Source organism: Aquarana catesbeiana, linkage group LG02, assembly GCF_042186555.1.
Source record: "Aquarana catesbeiana isolate 2022-GZ linkage group LG02, ASM4218655v1, whole genome shotgun sequence".
Classification (NCBI taxonomy): domain Eukaryota; kingdom Metazoa; phylum Chordata; class Amphibia; order Anura; family Ranidae; genus Aquarana; species Aquarana catesbeiana.
In genome coordinates, this window is record NC_133325.1 from 453,919,000 (window position 1) to 453,943,611 (window position 24,612).

At 42.6% G+C, this 24,612-nt stretch overlaps 1 protein-coding gene across 1 annotated transcript in view; it reads left to right on the plus strand.

Moving 5' to 3' along the window:
• The window catches only part of TEKT2 (tektin 2), a 45,949-nt gene that overhangs the window by 7,711 nt on the left and 13,626 nt on the right, over positions 1-24,612 (plus strand). The window contains exons 2-7 of the mRNA XM_073615599.1: positions 1,754-1,911; positions 6,723-6,848; positions 7,060-7,265; positions 9,912-10,055; positions 13,640-13,754; positions 23,695-23,802. Of these exons, the coding sequence (XP_073471700.1) occupies positions 1,756-1,911; positions 6,723-6,848; positions 7,060-7,265; positions 9,912-10,055; positions 13,640-13,754; positions 23,695-23,802 (855 nt within the window). The 5' untranslated portion in view covers positions 1,754-1,755. The remainder of the gene's footprint in view (positions 1-1,753; positions 1,912-6,722; positions 6,849-7,059; positions 7,266-9,911; positions 10,056-13,639; positions 13,755-23,694; positions 23,803-24,612) is intronic.

Consider the following 24,612-nt stretch of genomic DNA (forward strand, 5'->3'; position numbering starts at 1 on the left):
ATGGTCACATTAACTTTGCTTTAGCACTCCTGAAGTATAAGACACAGACACTTCTCCAATGGAATAAAGTTCCTTTTTACCAAAGCTGTTAACCGAATTACTCCTATAACTCTTCATCATACTCTCCATACATATTCAGATAAATCACATATTAGAATTGTGGTATGAAACTAGTGTCCCTAGCGAATTCCCATATATTAAGGTGCATAAGGCACATAGAGCGCTCCTATCTGAGTTGGAAATGTCCATAGGAACAAAGTCCATAGTCACTGGAGTCCCTGATGTGGGCCCATTTAAGGGAGGTAGTGGCAGCAGAAAAGGGATCACATTCTGGCAATCTGTCCTGAAAGATGAGCTTCCATGGAACACAAGACCTAGGCCTGTCCTCTACAGATGTATTAAAGTGGAACTATAGGCAAAACTTTTTTTTTGGATAGAGTAATGGAGGTTTATAACCATTGTAAGGTTTATTTTTGCCCTCTTTGATCCTGTCCCATAGCCAAAACAGGAAGTGAAGGGAAATTTCTGCAAATTAGAGGATTTCTTGGGGCACCCCCAGGTCACCAGAACTAGTGTCCCCAGTGGAAGATTTTCCCTCTATTACTTTTCTTGGGGCAACACAAAACTTGAGATTTTCTTTTACTTTCATATTCAATGATAATGGTAAACAGGACAAATAGAGAGGGTGACTCTTCCTAATGGGGACACAGACAGTAAAAAAAACCCAAAAACTCAGAGTTGTTCTAATCTCTCTCCACTCTATCAAAAACTAAAAACAAAAAAAAAGTTTTGCCTTTAGTGTAATACCCAAAGTTCACACAGGATGTGACACAACAAAACTCAACAAAATAAAGACATTTTAGGCACCTGCCTAGTGCCTACACTCACCCACACCACTAGTAGATACACACACCTCCCAACTTTTTGAGATGGGAACGAGGGACACCTATTAGCAAAAGTTTGTAGGCATAGGACACACCCCCTGACACGGTCCCTTAAATGAGAAGCAATTTAGAAAATGGATGAAAGGTTTAACACTTTTCGAAAGATAAATAGCGCTTTTTATATATAACTATATAGATCAGACCAAAATGAGGGACAAATGAGGAGGAATGAGGGACAGAGGGACTTTGTTCCAAATCAGGGATAGTCCCTCAAAATCAGGGACAGTTGGGAGCTATGGATACCATCTAATGATGAGAACATCTCTACTTCTGTGATTAGCTTACTGTTGTCCTAGAAATCAGCATGCAGTTTTAATCAAATGACAGATCTCCCTACACCAGATAGTTTCTCAGATTCTTGCATGCATAAATGTGTGCTCTGGCCTCCACTTTCCATTTTACCATCTTACAACAGTTCAGACTCTCCACTTAGCAGTCAGTTTTAGAAGGGTTAAGGCAAATGTACATGGGTACCTATATAACAACAGAAAGATCAGCAAGAAGGCTTGCATTGTGTACAGCTCATATAGGGTTTTGCTTATTTTTTCAAAATGGAGTTTCACTTTAAATGTACTGAATATAAGAACATAGATCTTACGTGTAAGAACTGCAGGAATAAAAAAATGCACATATGATCCATAGCGAACAGCCAGGTATCTATCATTTTCCTGCTACCAGTTTCAAAAGAGGTATTCAAACTGGTTGCTATGAACAACAAAGGTACTTCGCCTTTCCTCCATTATCACTATATAATACTTATTGTGTGTGTACATTATGTATTGTATTGTTAACAATCATTGTCTGCACAGTTATGGCCACTCTAAGTGTGAAACCTGGGAGCCGCTTTTCTGTACCAGACTGGCACACCAACAGTGCTCTCATTTCCACAAATGCTGAAAGGCAACGTTCGGCTTCTCACCAGATTCGTCAGGAAGCCAGAAGTCTACGCAATGAGACCAACAACCAGGTATCTACCAGAAAATAGGTTTGTCTTATCTTAGCAGTAAACAATGTTACAATAGTGTGTGTTATCCTAATTAGCCACTATATTGCCTTTGCAATAAGGTGAATGATTTTATTTATTTTTTTATAAATATATTCAGAGGAGAATTTGGAAGTGCAGACTGTGGTTGAACCATATTCAAACATTCGACAAACACAAATACTAAATACTGACCTCTACATTCCAAAAACCCCCTACCAATTTTTAAGTTTAGAGCCATGTGTATGCATAGTCCAACCACATAAACTATAATCAAATGCTCATGTTTAAAAAAACAATCATTTATTTAATTACTTTACAAAGATTTTATTGACTTTTCCAAAAAATATTCTTTAGAAATTCAATCAAATAAATTACACATTAAACAAGAAGGAGTCCAATATTTAATAATATTAATTATCCTGATCTTTTCCTAACTCCTCTCTAGGGATGAGCTTGATGTTCAGGTCGAACATAAGTTTGACTCGAACATCGGGTGTTCGCCTGTTCGCCGAAGAGCTAACATTTTAGGGCGTTCGTGGCAAATTTTAGCACTGCAGAGCGCCCCATAATGCACTGCGAGATCGCAGTGCATTGCTGTATCATGATTGGGCAAAGCATGCACCTGACCTGCATGCTTTGGCCAATGACAGCGCGCTCTGCTAAGAGCCATAATTGGCCAAAGGCAGGATGCCTTTGGCCAATCATGGCTCAGGGGGGACTAAGTCCATTACCCACACTATATAAGGCTGTCTACACGGTGGCCGTGTGTAGTGTTGTTGGTGTGGACAGAAAGATAGCTTGATTTAGATTAAGCAGGCTGATTATTCAGATAGTGGCTGTGTATTTGATATATATATATATATATATATATATATATATATATATATATATACTCTGCATTTAACATAGACTATATATTCAGTGTTTACTCTATATTCAGTCAGTGCAAGCAGTGTATTAATATATATATATATAATATATAATATATATATATAATATATATATATATATATATATATATATATATATATATATATATATATATATATATACAGTCTTATATATACTCTGTATCCAGTATAGTCTATATCTACAGTGTATTCCGTGGTGTACTGTTTCTAATACACTTTAGGCGGTGTACACAGTATCTAATACAGTGTGTACAGTTTCTACTACACTTCTGGAGGTGTACACAGTACACAATACAGTGCAGCCGTAGTACAGTTGCTAATACAGTGCAGGTGGTGTACACAGTATCTAATACAGTGTGTACAGTTTCTACTACACTTCTGGGGTGTACACAGTACACAATACAGTTCAGCCATTGTACAGTTTCTAATACAGTGCAGGCGGTGTACACAGTATCTACTACGGTGTGTACAGTTTCTACTACACTTCTGGTGGTGTACACAGTACACAATACAGTGCAGCCGTAGTACAGTTGCTAATACAGTGTAGGCGGTGTACACAGTATCTAATACAGTGTGTACAGTTTCTACTACACTTCTGGTGGTGTACACAGTACACAATACAGTGCAGCCGTAGTACAGTTGCTAATACAGTGCAGGCGGTGTACACAGTATCTAATACAGTGTGTACAGTTTCTACTACACTCCTGGTGGTGTACACAGTATCTAATACAGTGTAGTGTGGTGTTGCAAAACAAAATATACATCATGTCCAGAAGGCCACCAAGGAGAGGCAAACACTCACAGGCCACTAAAAGAGGGCAAGCAGCCTCTGTGTCTGCAGTCAACAGTGTTGGTCGTGGACATGGTGCATCCTCTGCAGGTGGCTTTGGGGCATGCTTGTCCTTTTTTTCTGCTGCTGGCCGTGTTATTGAGCCAGAACATGCAGAAGAGTTGGTGGAGTAGACAACAAAGCCATCCTCATCCTCCTCATCCTCTGTCACCCAGGCTCAGAGTAGTTTGCCTTCCAATGCAGCTGCCAAAGTGGCTTATTCCACTGGCTCCTTGTCCACAGTCACTCCTTCCATAGCCCCACCATCATGCACGGAGGAGTCCCCAGAATTACTCGACCACAGTGTCAGGTACATGCTGCTGGAGGATGTGCAGCGATTTGAAGGCTCCAATGTTGGTTCCCAGGTTGAGGAAGGGAGTAACTTGAGCCTAGAGAGAGGGGGTGCCCAAGAAGGACAAGAAACTAGCAGTCATGTTCCCCCAGCTGCAGCCTACTGCCAAGTTTCCTCCAGTGATGAGGAGGGAGGGGATGATGAGGTCACTGACTGTACTTGGGTGCCTGAGAGAAGAGAGGAGGAGGCACAACTCCAATGAGGCAGGATGTCCTCTAGGGGGCCGCTTAGGTTCAGCCACCCTATTGAATCACAACGCAGAGCTCTGCAGGTGCAGGGCGCTGCTGACTCTCCGCTGACTTTTAAAAGTTCCTTGGTGTGGGCCCTTTTCAACACGTGTGCAGCAGATCGCACCGTTGCTCTTTGCAACCTATGTCTGAAGCAGATCAAGCGTGGCCAGAACAGCAGCTGCTTGGGCACCTAATGTTTGACCAGACATATGATGACCTGCCATGTAGTCCAATGGCAACATCGCTTGAAAGACCCACATCAAAGAAAAAGGCGGACTTCTCCTTGCTCCTCATCTGGGATCTCCAACTCTACTGTAACTCCAGTCCTCTCAAAAACCTGCACTGAGAGGAATGAAGATATAGCAATAGATGTCCCAAGTACTTGCAGCCAATCTGCTAGCAGTACACCACCATCTGATTTTAGCAGGCAAATTTCCCTACACCAGTTGCTGAACCGTAAAAAGAAATTCGGTCCCAGCCATCCACATGCTCAGAATCGAAATGCTAGCTTGGCCAAATTGCTAGCACTGCAACTGCTGCCTTTTCAGCTGGTAGATTCTGCCTCCTTTCGTGAATTTGTGGAATGTGCTGTACCTCAGTGGCAGGTTCCAAAACGCCAATAATTTTCACGGAAGGCCAATCCTGGCTCTCTACCGGCATGTGGAAGGCAATGTCTTGGCCTCGTTGGACTGGGCAATCAGCAGTAAGGTGCATATTACCGCTGACTGATGGTCCAGCAGGCATGGGCAGAGACATTACCTTTCCTTCACGGGGCACTGGGTAACTCTGCTGGCAGCTGGGAAGGATGCAGGTAGTGTTGTTGGAGCTTGTTCTGCCACCACGCCTCCAAAATGCTAGTGGTGATTCTGCCACAGCTCGCTCCTCCACCCCTCCTCTTTTTCTTCCACTATGGCCTCTTCTGCAGATTTGTCCTCTGAACCAGCGGTGCTCTGTAAGCATTCAAAGGGCTACACAGACATTCAGGCTAAAAGATGTCATGGAGTGCTTGAGTTGGTCTGCCTAGGGGACAGGAGCCACACTGGGGCAGAGATTATTATTATTATTATTATCTTTATTCAGGATTTATATAGCGCCAACAGTTTACGCAGAGATTTACAACATGGGGGCAAGACAATACACTTACAATACAAATCTGTGGGGGATGAGGTAATGGAGAAAATGAAAATACAGTTGTTAGGTGTGTGTAAGATAGGTTTCTGTGAAGATAAGTGTTTTCAGGTATCTTCTAAAAGCTAATAGAGTAGGAGATAACCAGACAGATTGGGGTAAGGCGTTCCATAGGATTGTAGAGGCTCTGGAGAAGTCCTGGAGGAGAGCATGGGAGGAGGTGATGAGGGAGCTAGAGAGCAGGAGGTCTTGAGAGGAACAAAGAGAACGAATAGTTTGGTATTTAGAGACTAGGCTAGTGATGTAGCTGGGGGCTAAATTGTGGATAGATTTGTAAGAAGTTGTTAGTATTTTGAATTTAATTTGTTGGGTGAGTGGAAGCCAGTGGAGGGATTGACAGAGAGGAGTAGCAAACACAGAGCGATTGGTAAGGTGGATGAGTCTGGCAGCAGCATTTATGATGGACTGAACAGGGGATAACCTATGTAGAGGTAAGCCAATGAGAAGGGAGTTACAGTAGTTGAAGCGAGAGATGACCAGGGAGTGAATTAAGAGCTTTGTTGTGTCATTGGTTAGAAAGGGGCGTATTTTGGAGATGTTGCGGAGGTTGAGGCGGCAAGATTTGGACAGTGGTTGGACGTGAGGCTTAAAGGAGAGTTCAGAGTCCAGGACTACACCTAAGACCTTGGCAAGCGGGGATGGGCTTATAGTTGTGCCACCAATTTTGACAGAGAGATCAGGGAAAGGGGAAGGGGCACATGGGGGAGGAAAAATGATAAGTTCGGTTTTGGATAGATTGAGTTTGAGGAAGTGGTGTGACATCCAGACTGATATATCTGTTAGTAAATTAATAATACGTGAGGTGACAGAGGGAGTGAGCTGAGGGATAGAGAAATAGATTTGGGTATCATCAGAGTAGAGGTGGTATTGGAAGCCATAGGAGGCTATCAGCTGACCCAGGGAGGAGGTGTAGATTGAAAATAGGATAGGTCCAAGAACAGAACCTTGGGGGACCCCAACAGAGAAGGGACGAGGAGAGGAGGAAGTAGAATTGTAAGTAAGGTGCGGTTGGATAAGTAAGAGGAGAACCAGCAAAGAGTACAGTCACGGAGACCAAAGGCATGGAGTTTTTTGAGGAGGAGGGGGTGGTCAACCGTATCAAAGGCAGCAGAGAGGTCCAAGAGTAGGAGTACAGAGTAGTAAATAATTTTACTCTGTTTTGGAAAAAAATATATTTATGCTTATACAACGCTTATGAAAGTAAATACACATCAGTTTTACATTATTTATATACAGACATTTTTTATCCTGATAATTCATAACCAACATTACTTTCTGATTAGACTAAATGGAATGAGCATGATAATAGTACCCGCCTAGCCAGTCGTATTGATGACGTGGACAAGTGGAAACAAGTGCTGGATAAGTGCCTGGCTGAAGTAGATGCAGAAATAGCTGCTTTGACCTCGGTAAGTTGAATGTCTAACAGCATCCCAAGTAACTGCAAAACATCCCTTTGGATCAAATTAGAAAGGAGTACACATTGGTGTAGATGACATCAACTGCTATATGCTCCACTGATACAATAAAGACCCATTGCTGCTTGTCACAGAACTTGTGATGAATACCTTTTCTAGGTATTGCTGTTAATCATAGTGTACCTTTTCCTTGGTGCTCCAGATGAAAGATGAAGCTGAACAAGCCTTGCAAGCGAAGAATGTACCTTCAGATGTAGCAATAGACTGTCTGACCCTCCGTGAAAGCCGCAGAAGCATTGACCTGGTGAAAGACCCAGTGGAGGAAGAGTTGCACAAAGAAGTGGAAGTGATTGAGGGAGTTCGTAAAGCACTGCAGCAAAAGATCAGTGAAGCTTTTGAGCAGATTTGGTAAATAAGAGCACTACTGGTGGGGAGCTAATAGAAGGGTGTAGAAATGCACCACTTAGGTCTTTGGCAAAGCAGTGGGGGACTTCAACTCTCTGCCCAACCTACCCGCATACAGACACACAGTTCCTTCTTAAAGCCTTATTAAACTTTTATTACAATAGAATAGAAATCCGCATAAATGTGCTTACAATTAATGAAAAGTGTCCCTGGTGCTTGCTATCCAAGTTGAAATCTTTCATCCTCTGCCCCCCCCCCCCCCTCCATTGGTAATCTTCAGGTGGTGCAGGGTTAATATAGCCGCTGGACCTTTAATAGGCATTCATCAAGAGTGCCGACTATGCCCCTCTCCTCCATTCATAAAAGCCATACTATGGCTTCCGTTAATTAAAAGCTTCCGGCTGCAACATTTTTTTTTAAGTCAGCAGCTACAAACACTGTAGCTGCTGACTTTTAATAAGGACACTTACCTGTCCATGGAGCCTGCGATGTTGGCCCCCCAAGGCCAATCCGTCCATCGGATCGGGTGCAGGCACCGCCATTGTAACTGCGCAAGTCGCACGGCACTTTCTGAATGGCCCCGTTGTCTTCTGGGACACAAACAGGTCTCAGAAGGCAGCGGGGGAGAAGGAGGAAATGACGGACTGAGCCGCGGGCGAGCTAGGATGGAAGTACACTATGTACTTCAGAAAGGGTAAGAAAATATAAATAAATAAATAAATAGTTATCCAAAAACGAGAGGTGAAAGGGTGGTCTTTCCTTTAAGACCAAGTTATAAAAGTGGGTGGAACTCTGCTTTAAAGAAAATCTGTCTTGTGCACAGAACTCCTGTATCCTTATTATGTTTTTTTCATTATTCTGTTATTCAAAATCCAACCACAAAATTCAAGTTCTGAAACCCAAAACACCATGCAAGGCCTATATTCTAGTAGTTTGCAGCAAACGTGCAAAGCTTACAAAGTGCAAAGCTTAAACTGTATGGAAAACAGAACAATGTAGCTCCCCTATTTGCTTCCTTTTGGTCTGGTAAAAATAACATTGAAAGAGTTTTGCTTTTAGACATGTGCAATTAATTTTGGTCCGAATGTATCCAAATCTCTGATTGAAATAGTAACCAGTTTGGTTGGAAATCGTTCAATTTCGTTTCCTAAGGAATTCCAAATTTTCTAAATAATTCGAATTAGGATCGGTCGAAAAATAATTGCAGATTCGAATTCTGTGTTAAGAATAGCTGGTTGTTAAGGAGTGGGCCTAGAAGTTGGCTCCCACGTTCTTAACAACCGATGACTCATCAGCTGTCAGTGGGCTTCCCCGCTGAGAGCTGAAATGTAAACAAAAAAAAGCTGGCAATAGAAAATTCTGAAAAAAAACTGCGTGGGGTCCCCCAATCCATGCCCGGCCCTTAGCCGAGCATGCAGCCTGGCAAGCCAGGAAAGGGGGGCTGGGGGGATGTGCGAGTGCCCCCCCCTCCTGAATCATACCAGGCCACATACCCTCAACATGGGGGGGAGTACTTTGGGGCAGGGGGGTTCTGCCTCCCCACCCCAAATCACTTTGCCCTCATGTTGTTGGGAACAAGGGGCTCTTCCCCACAACCCTGGGCTGTGGTTGTGGGGGTCTGCGGACGAGGGGCTTATTGAATCAGATCCTGCCCCCCCAATGTGAATGAGTATGAAGTACACAGTACCCCTACCAATTCACCAAAAAGGTGTAAAAATTGAATAAAGACACTACACGAGTTTTCCTTTGTTAAAAAATCTAAAAGTTTTGAGGTGCCCCCGTCCCTTACCTATTTAAGAAATATCAGACAGTGGCGCAGGCAGTCGGTGGGAAGCCTTCAATGAGGCTGAAGGTTTTTACTTTTTCTTTTTTCGGGTGCGGCCGTGTGGCGGGTGGCATGATTGACGATGGAGCGTCAACAGGGAACAGGGTTTTTATTTTAGATTTTTATTAAAGGAATTGTCAAAAACACGTGTAGTGTCTTTATTCACTTTTTACACTTTTTTGGTGAATAAGTAGGGGTACCCCCACAACCACAGCCCAGGGTTGTGGGGAAGAAGCCCTTGTCCCCATCAATATGGAGGCAAGGTGCTTCGGGATGGGGGGAGCAGAGCATGTTGACCCTGCAAGTCTGGTGTGGATTTTAAGGGGAAACCCATGCCAAAATAAAAAAAAAAAACGGCATGGGTCCCCTCCAAGATCCATACCAGACCTTTATTCGAGCATGCAGCCTGGCAGGTCAGGAAAGGGGGGGGGCACGGGCGCGCACCCCCCCTTCTTGAACCATACCAGGCCACATGCCTTCAACATGGGGGGGTGCTTTGGGGCGGAGCTCTGCCCCCCCCACCACAAGGGTCTCGTCCCCACAACCCTGGGCTGTGGTTGTGGGGGGTTGCGTGCGGGGGCTTATCGGAATCCAGAAGCCCTCTTTAACCCCCCCGATGTGAATGAGTATGGGTCACATAGTACCCCTACCCATTCACCAAAAAAGTGTCAAAAAGTAATCAAAACACAGAGACAGTTTTTGACAATTCCTTTATTAAAAAAATTAAAAAGTGTCCCTCGATGCCCTCAACATGGGGGGTATCATGTTACCAGAATGATTTAAAAAAAGAAGACCGGGCCCTCTGTAATTGCATTTCTTTTCAGTCTTCTGCAGGAGACACGTCAACAACTATCCTGGGACCAGAGAGACAAGGCTGAAACAATTGAAATAGATCAGACATGCCTCTCACTTACCAAGCATTCCCCAAATATTTCACTGAAAGTGGATCCAACCCGTGTTCCTTATGGGTAAGATGGGACAAGAGTGTACTTTTATATTTTATCTGAAGAGGAGATATGTATAGAGTAAAACCTTGGATTGCGAGGATAATTTGTTCTGGAAACATGCTTGTAATCCAAAGCACTCGTATAGCAAAGCGAATTTTGTCATAAGAAATAATGCAAACTCAGATGATTCGTTCCACAACCATTTATTTAAGTTCTTCAGTTTATAGTCTATATAAAAAGATTATAGCAATGTGATGTGTAGCAATATGGTTACATTTAATGAAGGTACAACATTTAGCAACTCACATGGCTGACGATTAAAACAGGCACATCTAAGTATGCAGGCATCTGGGGTAAAGCTGTTCACATAAACCATCCTTCGCACCGCCGGCTACCACCGCTGTCAGCCTGCAATCGTGACCGGGAAAACTACCCTGCAGTATAGCGATCTGCAAGTGAAGCTTGAAACGCTCGTGGAGCGCAGCATGGAAGGGATGATGTTGATGGCAGAACGGAGGATGGTCTATGTGGACAACTTTACCCCGAATGCCTGCATACTTAGATGTGCATGTTTTAATCATCAACTACTGTATGTGAGTTGCTAAATGTTGTACCTTCATTAAATGTAACCATATTACTACACTTAGAGGCACCTCTCTTCTCTTTTATACTCAGTTGTGACATGACACTACTCTTATATAAAGACATTGCTTGTATATCAAGTCAAAATTTATCAAAAAAATTAGCTTGTCTTGCAAAACACTTAAACCAAGTTACTCTCAATCCAAGGTTTTACTGTATTTGTGTGTCATGCATGAGATCTGTAAACTGAATGTTAAAAATGTATGTAAATCCCAGCAATTCGTTTTTCTTTTTTGCTCCATATTGGTCTGTTAACCACTTAAAGTGTTTCTTACCCCAGCATGTTATATTCCTGATATGTGTCTGCTGTATCATGTACTTGAATAAAAAAGTATCCTGTCCTCTTTTTTTTTTGCTTCTTTTGTGTGAAATCCCTGGTGTCCTTGCCAGTCCCTTTCCTGTTAAAAACTGACCACACTAGGCAGGAGAGCTCACTGTGGTCAATTCCCTAGGTATGCTGGGAACTCAGTGTTCTCTCCTTCAATGATCAGACCAATCCTGACACTCCCCCCCCACACACACACACGGCCTTTCACTGGAAATTTCTGTGTTCTGTTGTTTCTCCTCCCTCAGCTCTTATGCAGCTGAAAACAGAGGGAACAGAGAGAGAATGTGATCACTAAGACCCCTTTCAGACTGAGGCAGTTTTCAGGCGTTTTAGCGCTAAAAACAGCGCCTGAAAACTGCCTCGCATTCATTTTAATAGGTGCTTTCACACTGGGGAGTTTGGTGTTGCGGGGTGGTAGAAAAAGTCCTGCAAGTAGCATCTTTGGGGCATGTTTGGAGTGCTGTAAAAAGCGCTCCAAAAAGCCCCTGCCCTTTGAAATGAATAGGCAGTGCTTCAAAAGCACCTTAAAAGTGCTTTGAAAGCGCCACAAAATGGGTCTTTTTTGCTTTTTTTTAAGGTCACGTTGTCTCGTGACCTTAACAAAAGCGTCCTGCTAGCACCCGAATACCGCAGCTAAAACGCCGCTAAAGCACTGCAAAAACGGCCGGTGCTTTAGCGGCTTTTTTAGCAACGCTTCAGTGTGAAAGGGGTCTTATAAAAAAGGGGAAAAAAGGTATTTATGTTTCTTGTTATATCTATGCACAAATTTTTGCGTTTCATTTTATTTTAAACTGAATGGGTTGTTTTCACAAGGTTTACAATCACTTTAAGCTCCGGGAAGGTTTAACCCCCCTTCATGACCAGCGCATTTTTTGCTATTCAGCACGGCACTACTTTAACTGCCAATTACCCGATCATGCAACACTATATGCAAATTAAATTTGTATCTTTTTTTTTCACACAAATGGAGCTTTCTTTTGGTGCTATTCGAGCAGCAGTTTTATTTTTATTTTTTTGTGAAAAAAAAAAGACCTTATATTTGAAAAAAAAATACAATATTTTTCATTTTCTGTAATAAAACATATTTAATTAAAAAAAAAAAATTCTTTATAGATTTAGGCAAAAGTGTATCCTGTTACATGTTACATGGTAAAAAAAAAACCAAATAACTGTATATTAATTGGTTTGTGCGAAAGTTATAGCATCTACAAACTATGGTATATATACCAGCATTTTTATATTTATTTTTATATTATTTTTTATCTTATATATTTTTTATACTAGTGATGGCAGTGATCCGCGACTTATAGTGGGACTGTGATAGTGCGGCGGGCAATCTGTCACTAACTGACACTGGGTGGGAACTGACCAACTGACACTGACATCACCAGTGACAATAATACAGTGATCAGTGTGCTAATACTATACATTGTCACTGTGCTAATGACACTGGCTGGAAGGGCTTAACATGTAGGGGCAATTAAAGGGTTAATTGTGTGCCTAACAGTGTGTAATGTGTGCGATATAGGCTGCTTTTTCTAATAAATGTGGCTAATTTTTCTCTCTGATTTGCAGGGAGAAAAAAGCAGCCACATCGCTGCTCTCTGTACAGAGCCCTGTGTTGTTAGTAAACACAGGGCTCTGTGCTATGATTCGCTAAGTTAATCAGCAGGTCCCTAGCCATAAATCATTGGCCGGGACCTGCTGATCGACTTGTGCTGCCCTGAATAACATCACATATTGGGTATGTGTGCCCTACACGCAGAAATGCCATATCGCATGTACATGATCCGGAGCAGCGGAGCCGCCCAGCCGCAGTATATATAGTGTGGACGGGCCTGAAGTGGTTAAATATACTATTGAAATCAAGCTTGGAGACTCGTAGCTATAGTAACTGTTTTGGGAAACCGTTAAATCATTTGGTTTAGTTCCTCTTTAAAGACCCCTTTCACACTGGGGCATTTTTCAGGCGCTTTTGGGCTAAAAATAGCGCTTGTAGAGCGCCTGAAAAACGCCCCCCCCCCCCCCCCTGCAGTCTCAGTGTGTAAGCCAGAGTGCGTTCACACTGAGGCGATGCGTTGGCAGGACGTTAAAAAAACGTTAACCCTTTTCCGGTTAAAAGCGCCCCGCTAGCGGGCAAAAAAGCTCTGCAAAAACGATGGTAAAGCTCCGCTAAATATAGTGGCGCTTTACCGCCGACGCCGACTCGGTGTGAAAGCACCCTTTAAGGCCCCTTTCACACTGAGGTGCTTCTAAACTGACAGTAAAACACTGAGCGCTGAAGAAGAGCTTTCTATTCATTTCAATGGAGATGGGCGTTTTTTTCACCTCCCTGCCAGCGCACTGTCCCAGTGTGAAAGCATTCATTGATTTTAAAGGAAATAGGTTTTCGTGAGCTTTTCAGTCGCTTTTTTTTAGCGTGAAAGCGCCTGAAAAGCGCCTCAGTGTGAAAGGGGTCTAAGTCCTTCAAGCACCTTGTTTTGAGGTACCTGAAATTTATTTATATGATTTAAACTGAATGTTCAGTTGTTTTTTAAAGAAACAGTCAGAAGGTATGTAATGTGTTTATGTATGCATGGGGACATTATAATAGAATTAATATATAGAATTATTCTAAATTGTCCTTTTTCCTCAGGACAACCACTCCTCAAGAATGGGAACAATTTAGCCGTTACAACAAAGAGAGAGCAGAAGCTGAAGTCCGAGCCTCTGCCCAGTTGAGAGAGGCCATTGCTATGACTATTGCACAGGTAATAAAGTCTCTAGAAAATTGTTTAGACCCCTTTTACACTGAGGCGCTTTTCAGGCGCTTTCACACTAAAAAAAGCACCTGAAAAACTCACAAAAGCCTATTTCCATTAAAATCAATTGATGCTTTCACACTGGGGCAGCGCACTGGCAGGGCGGTGAAAAAATGCCCCTCTCCATTGACATGAATGGAAAGCTCTTCAAAAGCGCCTGAAAAGCTCTTCAAAAGCACTCAGTGTTTTACTGGCAGTTTAGAAGCGCCTCAGTGTGAAAGGGGCCTTAGACCCCTTTCACACTGGGGCGCTTTGCAGGCGCTACAGCGCTAAAAATAGCGCCTGTAAAGCGCCTCTCCTGTGTCTCCAGTGTGAAAGCCCGAGGGCTTTCACACTGGAGCGGTGCGCTTGCAGGACTTTAAAAAAACTCCTGCAAGCAGCATCTTTGGAGCGGTGAAGGAGCGGTGTATACACCGCTCCTTCACCACTGCTGTCCATTGAAATCAATAGGGCAGCGCGGCTATACCGCCGGCGGTGGGGGCAGTTTTAACCCTTTTTCGGCCACTAGCGGGGCGGTTTTAACCCCAAATAGCGCCGCTAAAACGACGGTAAAGTGGCGCTAAAAATAGCGCCGTTTTACCACCGCCGCCCGCACTGCCCCACTGTGAAAGGGGCCTTAGTCATTAAAATAGTGGATAGAGGGAGATCCAAAGGCACCACATCTTAATCATGATGCTTTACAAGGCGCTATAGCACCTGCATAGCGCCTGTAAAGAGCCTCTCCTGTCTCTCCAGTGTGAAAGCCTGAGTGCTTTCACACTGGAGCAGTGCGCTGGCAGGACGGTAAAAAAAAGTCCTGTAAGTCGCATCTTTGCAGCGCTATAGGAGCGGTGTCTACATCGTTCCTAAAGCACCCCTGCCCATTAAAAACAATTGGGCAGTGCCGCCCAACCGCCGGTGTACATAACACTCTCCAGAACTGTCATTTACTGCTTTTGTGATTGACTTACTGATTTTCCCAGAAGTCTGCACTAAGATACAAGTTAGATTTCAAGCATCCCCTGTAACAAAAATTTAATTTTTGGTGAGATCCTCCCAAAGGTAAATTATGTCTAAAGGGATGCAGACCCTGCCACTCATTAGAACCCTGCAAATGCAGCAGCTGATTGATAATTACATAATGACTCCCATTTACATTCACTTTACACATGGAGACAGACAGGCAAACAACTATTTCTTCAAAATAACAAAAGGTAGGAATCTGCAACAAAGTTTGTTCAAATCCAGAGGAGTGTTTTTTTCTCAACAAAAATATTTTTTTTTCTTATTTATTTTACCTTTTATTTTTTATTTTTACACTGTTCTTTAAAAAAAAAAAAAAGTGTCACTTTTATTCCTATTACAAGGAATGTAAACATCCATTGGTATAGAAAAAAAGCATGTCAGTACCTCTTAAATATGAAATCTGGGGTCAAAAAGACATCAGATCTCATATTTACACTAAAATGCAATAAAAAAAAATGTTGTCATTTTTTTTTTTAAAAATGGCCCTTTAAGAGCTATGGGTGGAAGTGACGTTTTGACGTAGTTTCTGCCCTGCAATGATATGGAGACAGGTGGGGGCCATCTTCCCCTCATCTCCATGTCAGACTAGGGAGAGGATCCGATCGCCTCCGCCGCTACCCACAGCTCCAGTAAGCGGCGGAGGGCACCGGAGCGCGCGGCGGGAGCCCTCTCCCGCCGTCGATAAAAGTGATCTTGCAACGAATCCGCTGCAGGGACCACTTTTATCTTGAAGTGGACCGCCCACTGAAGAAGTGGATACCGGGGTTACGGCAGCTAGCTGCTACCATAACAACGATACTCCCCTTCAAAGTACGTATAATGACGGTGGGCAGTCCGGAAGTGGCTAAACATTGTGTTTTCCTGATGAAGCATGTTGAAACCACCAAGTAAAGCAAAATTTACCAATGACATCTTGATTTTGCTTACAAACCGGACACATTTTGATCCTGCTCTACTCCAAGGACCCAGGGAGACAATATGAAGTTAAGTGGTCAGTATGGAGAAGCTCCTTTTCTTCAACCCCTAATCACTTGGGCTCATTTATCCCCTTCCCGCCGACTGTACGCAGATGTGCGTACTCGGCTTTCGGGGGTTATACCGGGATGATGCCCGCAGCTGCAGGCATCATCCCGGTACCGTTGTTTAGAGCCAGCGATTGGCTACCCGTGTATAACAACCGATGCAGCTAAAAGCCGCTCGGCTGTTATACCGGAGCAGCGGGAGAGGACGTCCCCGCCTCCCGCCGCCTCCCGCCGCTCTTACCGAGCCTCCCGGTCGATGACCAATCCGATGCCTCCGGCAGCTGGGGGCGGGCTGGAACGAAGCTGTGGGCGGCTTCGTTCCAGCCTTCAAATTGTAAACGCGGAAGCGACGTCATGACGTCACTTCCCGTTTACTCGGCTGCCGATGGCGCCGGTTTTTAAAAAGTACACAGTATTCAGAATCGCTGTTTTCGGCGATCTGAATACTTTGAAGTGTAAAGGAGGGATGGGGGGTCTTTTAGACCCCCGATCTCTCCATAAAGAGTACCTGTCACCACCTACTACTGTCACAAGGGATGTTTACATTCCTTGTGACAGCAATAAAAGTCATCAAAACATTTTTTTTTTTTTAAACACAATTTATGAATTTAAAATAAATAAAATAAATCAGAAAAAAAAATTTTTTTTAAAGCGCCCCCCGTCCCCGCGAGCTTGCGCAGCAAAGAAAACGCATACGGAAGTCGCGCACGCATTTGTAAACGGTTTTCAAATCACACATGTGAGGTATCGCCGCGATCGCCAGAGTGAGAGCAATAATTCTAGCACTAGACCTCCTCTGTAACTCTAACCTGGTAACCGTAAAAAAAATTTAAAGCGTCGCATATGGAAATTCTTAGGTACCGTAGTTTGTCGCCATTCCACGAGTGCGTGCAATTATAAAGCGTGACATGTTTGGTATCTATTTACTCGGCGTAACATCATCTTTCACATTATACAAAAAAATTGGGGTAACTTTACTGTTTGGATTTTTAAAAATTCATGAAAATGTCCCTTTTCCAAAAATTTGCGTTTAAAACACCGCTGCACAAATACCGTGTGATATAAAATATTGCAATGATCTCCATTTTATTCTCTAGATTCTCTGCTAAAAAAATATACATAATGTTTGGGGGTTCTAAGTAATTTTCTAGCAAAAAATACGGATTTTAACTTGTAAACACCAAATTTCAAAAATAGGCTTAGTCATGAAAGGGTTATATTAGCACCAATACTTGTTTAACAACTCTATAGAAGGATTAGGGCCATCAGTGCTGGCAACATCATAATAGTTGATGCCATCCAGCTAGCCATACCGTTTACAGGCTGAAGCATTTGTGATAATCAATGGTGGGAGGATATCTATGAACTTCATATAGATTGAGTTTAATTAGCAATGGGAAAATCAGTTGGCTTTGTCCTAGGTCACACTCCAAGTAACACACTTCACCATGGGACAAAACACCTAGAGCAGTGATGGCGAACCTTGGCACCCCAGATGTTTTGAAACTACATTTCCCATGATGCTCAACTACACTGCAGAGTGCATGAGCATCATGGGAAATGTAGTTCCAAAACATCTGGGGTGCCAAGGTTCGCCATCACTGACCTAGAGAGTCACAACAATACATGGAATAGATGCATCTAAATATACAAAACTGTGAAAGTACGATGTTTGGTTCGCAGGTAGCAGGAACATGTATAAGGAAAAGAAGCATTCAAAATATGTATCTTGTTGGATGACTTTTGTTTTTATAACTAATATAAAAACTGAGCATGGGTATTCTAAGAGCTGTAAAAAGGGGAACAGGGGAGTAATAAAGAAAAGGAAGGGAGGAGAGAATGACCCCCCCCCCACTGACTCTTGGCTTACTAAGAGGAAAGGGGAAGGGGGGGGGGGCAGAAGGGTTGTCCGAACAAAGAGCCAGAGAGGTCTGAACTCATTGGAGAAATTAAAGAGCTATGAAAATGAAAAGTTGTTCCAATAAAACCAGGTATTATGAAATCACTCTTTCTTATGACTTAATGAGGCAATAAGGTCCTCCTGTTACTTTAATATCATTAACCACAAAGATCCATTAACTAATGGTGGGAGGCTCTGTGCACTGCCATTTCCATGGTACACATGCTCTTGCAGCATTTACTTGATGATTTGGGAGCGAAGATTTGTATTATGTTTTTGGTAGCAGATTGATGTGTAAAAGAAAAGCTGTGGGGTTGTCTCCCAAAGAGATGCATGTGAGCTTCATTCTCCTGTAACCCTTCCATGTGGCATTCCTAGTTCTCTGCTGCAACATTCATTTTTCTATAGCACAGGGCATAGTACATAAGTACTTAAAATGTGTATTGTGATCACAAAGTGGTTAAAACTCTGTACTGAGATTCAACATTACTTGTGATGATAGCCCATATGCTGACTTACATATAATATAATTATAAGGACAGCACACTGCCAAAGTGATTAGCTTTTCCGCCTGGCAGCACCAGGGCCGTCAGTTTAAATCCCAACCACAAAATTACCTGCCTGGAGTTTGCATGTTCTCCCTGTGCCTGTGTAGGTTTCCTTGCACACTGGAAAGACACGGTGGTAGGTCAATTGGGTCCTATCTAAATTGGTCCATAGATTGTAAGCTCCTTGAGGGCAGGGACTGATGTGAATGTACTATATATGTAAAGTGCTGTGTAAATTGTTGGCACTATATATTATATAGTACCTATAATAAATAATACATTATATTAATATATATTATTATATACAGTGCCTTGAAAAAGTATTCACACCCCTTGACATTTTCCACATTTTGTCATATCGCAACCAAAAACGTATATGTATTTTATTGGGATTTTTTGTGATAGACCAATACAAAGTGGCACATAATTGTGAAGTGGAAGGAAAATGATAAATGATTTTCAAATTGTTTTACAAATAGATATCTGAAAAGTGTGGCATCCATTTGTATTCAGCCCCCTTTACTCTGATACCCCTAACAAAATCTAGTGGAACCAATTGCCTTCAGAAGTCACCTAACTAGTAAATAGAGTCCACCTGTGTGTAATTTAATCTCAGTATAAATACAGCTGTTCTGTGAAACCCTCAGAGGTTTGCTAGAAAACCTTAGTGAACAAACAGCATAATGAAGGCCAAGAAACACACCAGGCAAGTTGGGGATAAAGTTGTGGAGAAGTTTAAAGCAGGGTTAGGTTATAAAAAAATATCCCAAGCTTTGAACATCTCACGAAGCACTGTTCAATCCATTATCTGAAAATGGAAAGCGTATGGCACAACTGCAAACCTACCAAGACATGGCCGTCCACTTAAATTGACAGGCCGGGCAAGGAGAGCATTAATCAGAGAAGCAGCCAAGAAGCCCATGGTAACTCTGGAGGAGCTGCAGAGAACCACAGTTCAGGTGGGAGAATGTGTCCACACAGCACAACTATTAGTCGTGCACTCCACAAATCTGGCCTTTTGGAAGAGTGGCAAGAAGAAAGCCATTGTTGAAAGAAAGTCTTAAGAAGTCCTTTTTGCAGTTTGCGAGATGCCATGTGGGGAACACAGCAAACCTGTGGAAGAAGGTGCTAACACTGCACATCTCCCTGAACACACCATCCCCACCATGAAACATGGTGGTGGCAGCATCACGTTGTAGGGATGCTTTTCTTCAGCGGGGACAGGGAAGCTGGTCAAAGTTGATGGGAAGATAGATGGAGCCAAATACAGGGTAATCTTAGAAGAAAACCTGTTAGGCTCTGTTTCCAATAGTGCGACTTTTCATGCGACTTGGGACTGAAAAGTCGCATGACAAATTGTTTCCCATGATTTCCAATGAGTACCGTTCATATCTGTGCGACTTCAAGTCACAGCGACTTCAAAGTAGTCCCTGCACTACTTTGGTCCCACTTTGATGCGACTTGAGGTCCATAGATACAGGCATTGCTTCAAATCGCGGTAAAAAGTCGCGGTAAAATCGCAGTAAAAAATCACGGCAAAATCGCGCAACTTTGGGGACGCACTAGTGGAAACATAGCCTTAGAGTCTGCAAAAGACTTGAGACTGTGGCTGAGGTTCGCCTTCCAGCAGGACAACGACCCTAAACATACAGCCAGAGCTACAATGGAATGGTTTAGATCAAAGCATATTCAGGTGTTATGCCCCGTACACACGGTCGGACATTGATCGGACATTCAGACAACAAAATCCTAGGATTTTTTCCGACGGATGTTGGCTCAAACTTGTCTTGCATACACACGGTCACACAAAGTTGTCCGAAAATCCGATCATTCTGAACGTGGTGACGTAAAACACGTACGTCGGGACCATAAATGGGGAAGTAGCCAATAGCTTTCATCTGTTTATTTATTCTGAGCATGCGTGGCACTTTGTGCGTCGGATTTGTGTACACACGATCGGAAATTCCGACAACGGATTTTGTTGTCGAAAAATTTTATAGCAAGCTCTTAAACTTTGTGTGTCGGAAATTCCTATGGAAAATGTATGATGGAGCCTACACATGGTCGGAATTTCCGACAACAAGGTCCTATCACACATTTTCCGTCGGAAAATCCAACCGTGTGTACAGGGCATTAGAATGGCTCAGTCAAAGTCCTGACCTAAATTGAAAATCTGTGGAAAGACTTGAAAATTGCTGTTCACGGATGGTTTTCATCCATTCTGACAAAGCTTGAGCTATTTGGCAAAGAAGAATGGGCATAAATGTCACTCTCTAGATGTGCAAAGCTGGTAGAGACATCCCCAAAAAGACTTGCAGCTGTAATTGCAGACTCAGAGGGGCTGAATACAAATGTACGCCACACTTTTCAGATATTTATTTGTAAAATATTTTAAACCATTTATAATTTTCCTTCCACTTCACAATTATGTGCCACCTTGTGTTGGTCTATTACATAAAATCCCAATAAAATACATTTACGTTTTTGCTTGTAACATGACAAAATGTGGAAAATTTCAAGGGGTGTGAATACTTTTTCAAGGCACTATATGTATCAAGCATGCAGAGCTTATATGTTCTAATGGCAAACTTCCTTTCTAATTTAAAATTAAAAAAGAACCCGGAGAACTGAAGGACCAAGGTTCAAACACTAAAACGAAAAAAAAGGAAAAAAAAACAAGTTATAATTTAAATTACATTTATTTGCGCTGCCTGTGGCAAGCTCTCCTGAGTGTATAATAGGAATGTGATTGAAAGCTATGGACAACATGCAGTACCTGTTTCAGTCACTTGCATAAACAAAGCCAACAAAAAGTGCAATTTATGCATGTCGAATTGGAACATATACAATATGGTTCTCTGGACCATTAGCAGAATATTTTCTTCTGATTTCAGGCAGTGTGGTACTGTATACAGAAGTACCTCGGTTCACAAACTTAATTTGTGAAACCACTCTGGTTGCGAACCGAATTGGTTGTGAACCGAGGCAAATTTTCCCATAGGGTTCAATGTAAATTAGGTTAATCCCTTCTGAACTTTTTTTTTTGTTTATATATAGAGTAAAATTATGAAATGTATTTACAAAAAAAAAGGATTTTAAACATACAGTAATACCTTGGATTGCGAGTAACGCAGTTTACGAGCGTTTCGCAATACGAGCTATTATTTCTTTTAAAACCTGACTCAGTTTGCGAGCGTTGTCTCGCAAAATGAGCAGGATTCAAGCCTCTGGGGTGTGCAGTACCGCATTTGGGCAGAGGTGCGGGGGCGCCGGTGACACTCGGAGCCGCTCTGAGCCACTGGGAAACACTCGGAAACACTCTGCTGCCGAGTTTTTTCGAGCGGCTCCAAGTCTTTCCGAATGTCTCCAGCGCCCCCCCCCCCCACCTCTGGTTACATGTGGTACTGCATACACCAGCGGTGCCACTGGAACGGATTACCTGAGTTTCCATTATTTCCTATGGGGAAACTTGCTTTGATATATGAGTGCTTTGGATTACAAGCATTGCTCTGGAACGAATTATGCTCGTTATCCAAGGTACCACTGTATATTACATACGGTCTTTTACATTAAGCTGACCTCTTTCATGTGTACATCTAAAAAGAAAGAAAAAAAACTATAGCTCCTCTTTAATACTTGTTTGAAATAATCCCAAACCCCAATTTAAATGACTAATCTAGGGGCCAGAAAACAGCACTGTGCATCCAGGAAAAGATCACCTGAGGGCATGATAAAGTTGTAGAATGCATATGAACAGTTTTTTCATGATTCCCAGTCAAGTGAGCCCACCCTCATTGTAGTCAGGGAGCAGAAACCCCTATCTGAGTAGACTTTTTTCTCCTAAGACTCTCATCTTGCACTGCTCTTGTCAATATGAATGTGTCAGAGCAGGGAAGATGGCCGCAACTCGTGTTTGTGAACCGAAGCAGAGTTCGTAAGCCGAAGCAAATTTTTGTGAACTCTTCTGTTCGCGAACCGAGTTGTTCGTGAACAGAACGGTTCGTGAACCGAGGTATCACTGTATGAAGTAGTATGTCATAAAAGAATAGATTAAAGCATGGACCCTTCTACATTTGCAACAGTAATGTTCAAGTAGTACCATGAAGTAGACAGAGATGTCTTAAAATAGATTTAAACTCTAAATTGATGTTCACTTTGGTTAATTAGGTAGGCAGTAGGGGGTGATCAGGTATATTACCTAACATGTACAATATTCTGCCTATTATAGATGACATTGCTGAGATTTCCCTTCATTTCCTGTCCCATAGCCAAACAGTGAGAGTAAATCCCTGCAAATTATGGAAATTCCTTGGGGGCCCCCAGGTCACCAGAACTATTTCCCTATTGGAAGATTTCCCCTCTATTGCCCTGTACACACAGTCGGACTTTCTGACGGAATATGTGCGATTGGAGCTTGTTGTCGGAAATTCCGACCGTGTGTGGGCTCCATCGGACTTTTTCCATCCAAATTTCCGACACACAAAATTTGAGAGCAGACTGTAAAATTTTCCGACAACAAAATCCGTTAGCGCAAATTCCGACCGTGTGTGGACAATTCTGACGCACAAAGTGCCACGCATGCTCAGAGAAAATTAAGAGATGAAAGCTATTGGCTACTGCTCCGTTTATAGTCCCGACGTACGTGTTTTACGTCACCGCGTTCAGAACGAACGGATTTTCCGACAACTTTGTGTGACCGTGTGTATGCAAGACAAATTTGAGCCAACATCCGTCGGAAAAAATCCATGGATTTTGTTGTCGGAATGTCCGATCAATGTCCGACCGTGTGTACAGGGCATATTACTTTTCTGGGGACAACCCAAATTTTGGGATCTTCTTTTACTTTCACTTTCGATGATAAAGGTAAAGAGGACAAATAGAGAGGGTGGATCTCCTTAATGGGGGCACAGACAGCAATACAAACCTGACAAGCATTCTAATCCATCTCCACTCTATCCAAAACTAAAAAGAAAGTTTTACCTTTAGTTATACTTGAAGCCTAATTCCAGCAAAAACATCTTTTTTTTTTGGGGGGGGGGTGAAGGGGGGTAGCATGGAAATTCTTGTTAGGAAAGGAAGAAAATTTTGAAAATTAAGAAATTAAATAAAAGGTGTTTTTTGGGGTTTTTTCAAAACTTTAGCAGACTACATTTTGGCCCACATTTATGAAGAAAGATTATTTGTTTGCAAAAATGTATAACATAAACTTGGTATTTTATTCCTTTAAAAATAAGAAACGCAGTGGTGATTAAATACCACCAGAATGAGGCCCCGTTTGTCTCAAAAAAATGATAAAAATGTTATTTGGGTACAATGTTGCATGACTAAGTAATTGTCATAGAAGGTGGCAGGAAGGGGGCGAAAGTGTCCTGTCTTGAAATGGTTAAATAGAGATGCTGCTTCCTCATTGACAGACTAATAATGAACTGGAAGCTCAGAGACAAGCTGTGGAATTTGCTTTTAGGAAGAGGATCCACGAATTTGAAAGAGCACACAACGAACTCAAATGGCAAGAGAAATGTGTAAGTTTTCCGTATAGTCTGTTTTTCAAGTTATATTATTTTTTTTTTCAACAGTACTAGGTACTAGAAAGATACTACTTTTATATAGTGTAGAGAGGGATGAATTCTATGACCACCTCAAGTGAAAACACAGCTACAGAACAATAAACTGTTAGTGCTATATAAATCTTGTATAATAATAATAATATTAATAATAATAATAATCAAAGCTGGACTCCAGGTATGATCTTTATTGTAGTGATACTAAAGACAATAATTTTTATTTTATTTTTTTTTAATAGTAAACATGTTATACTTACCTGCTCTGTGCAGTGGTTTTGCACAAAGCAGCCCTGATCCTCCTCTTCTCGGGTTCCTCACCGGCGCTCCTGGCCCTCCGTCCTGTCAAGTGCCCCTAGGTCAAGCAGCTTACAATGGGGGCACCCAAGCAGATATGCTCCAGAGCCACTGCTCTGCGTGTCCATTACACACAGTGCCATGGCTCGGCCCCGCCCCCTCTCTCTCCTCATTGGCTCACTGGCTGTTATTGACAGCAGCAGGAGCCAATTGCTCCCACTGCTGTCTCGGCAATGAGGAGGGAGAGTCCCCAGAGAGCCAAGACTCTTGTGCACATCGCTTGTTTTGCAATGGGGCTCAGGTAAGTATTGGGGGGGGGGGGGGGGCTGCTGCACAGAGAAGATTTTTTACCTTCCTGCTTAGAATGCATGAAGGTAAAAAACCTTGAGCCTTTAGAACTACTGTAAATTGGTTCAAACTGGACCAATGTAAGCTTGCATTTCTCATACCTGAGGGGCCACGGGCAATGGTGAC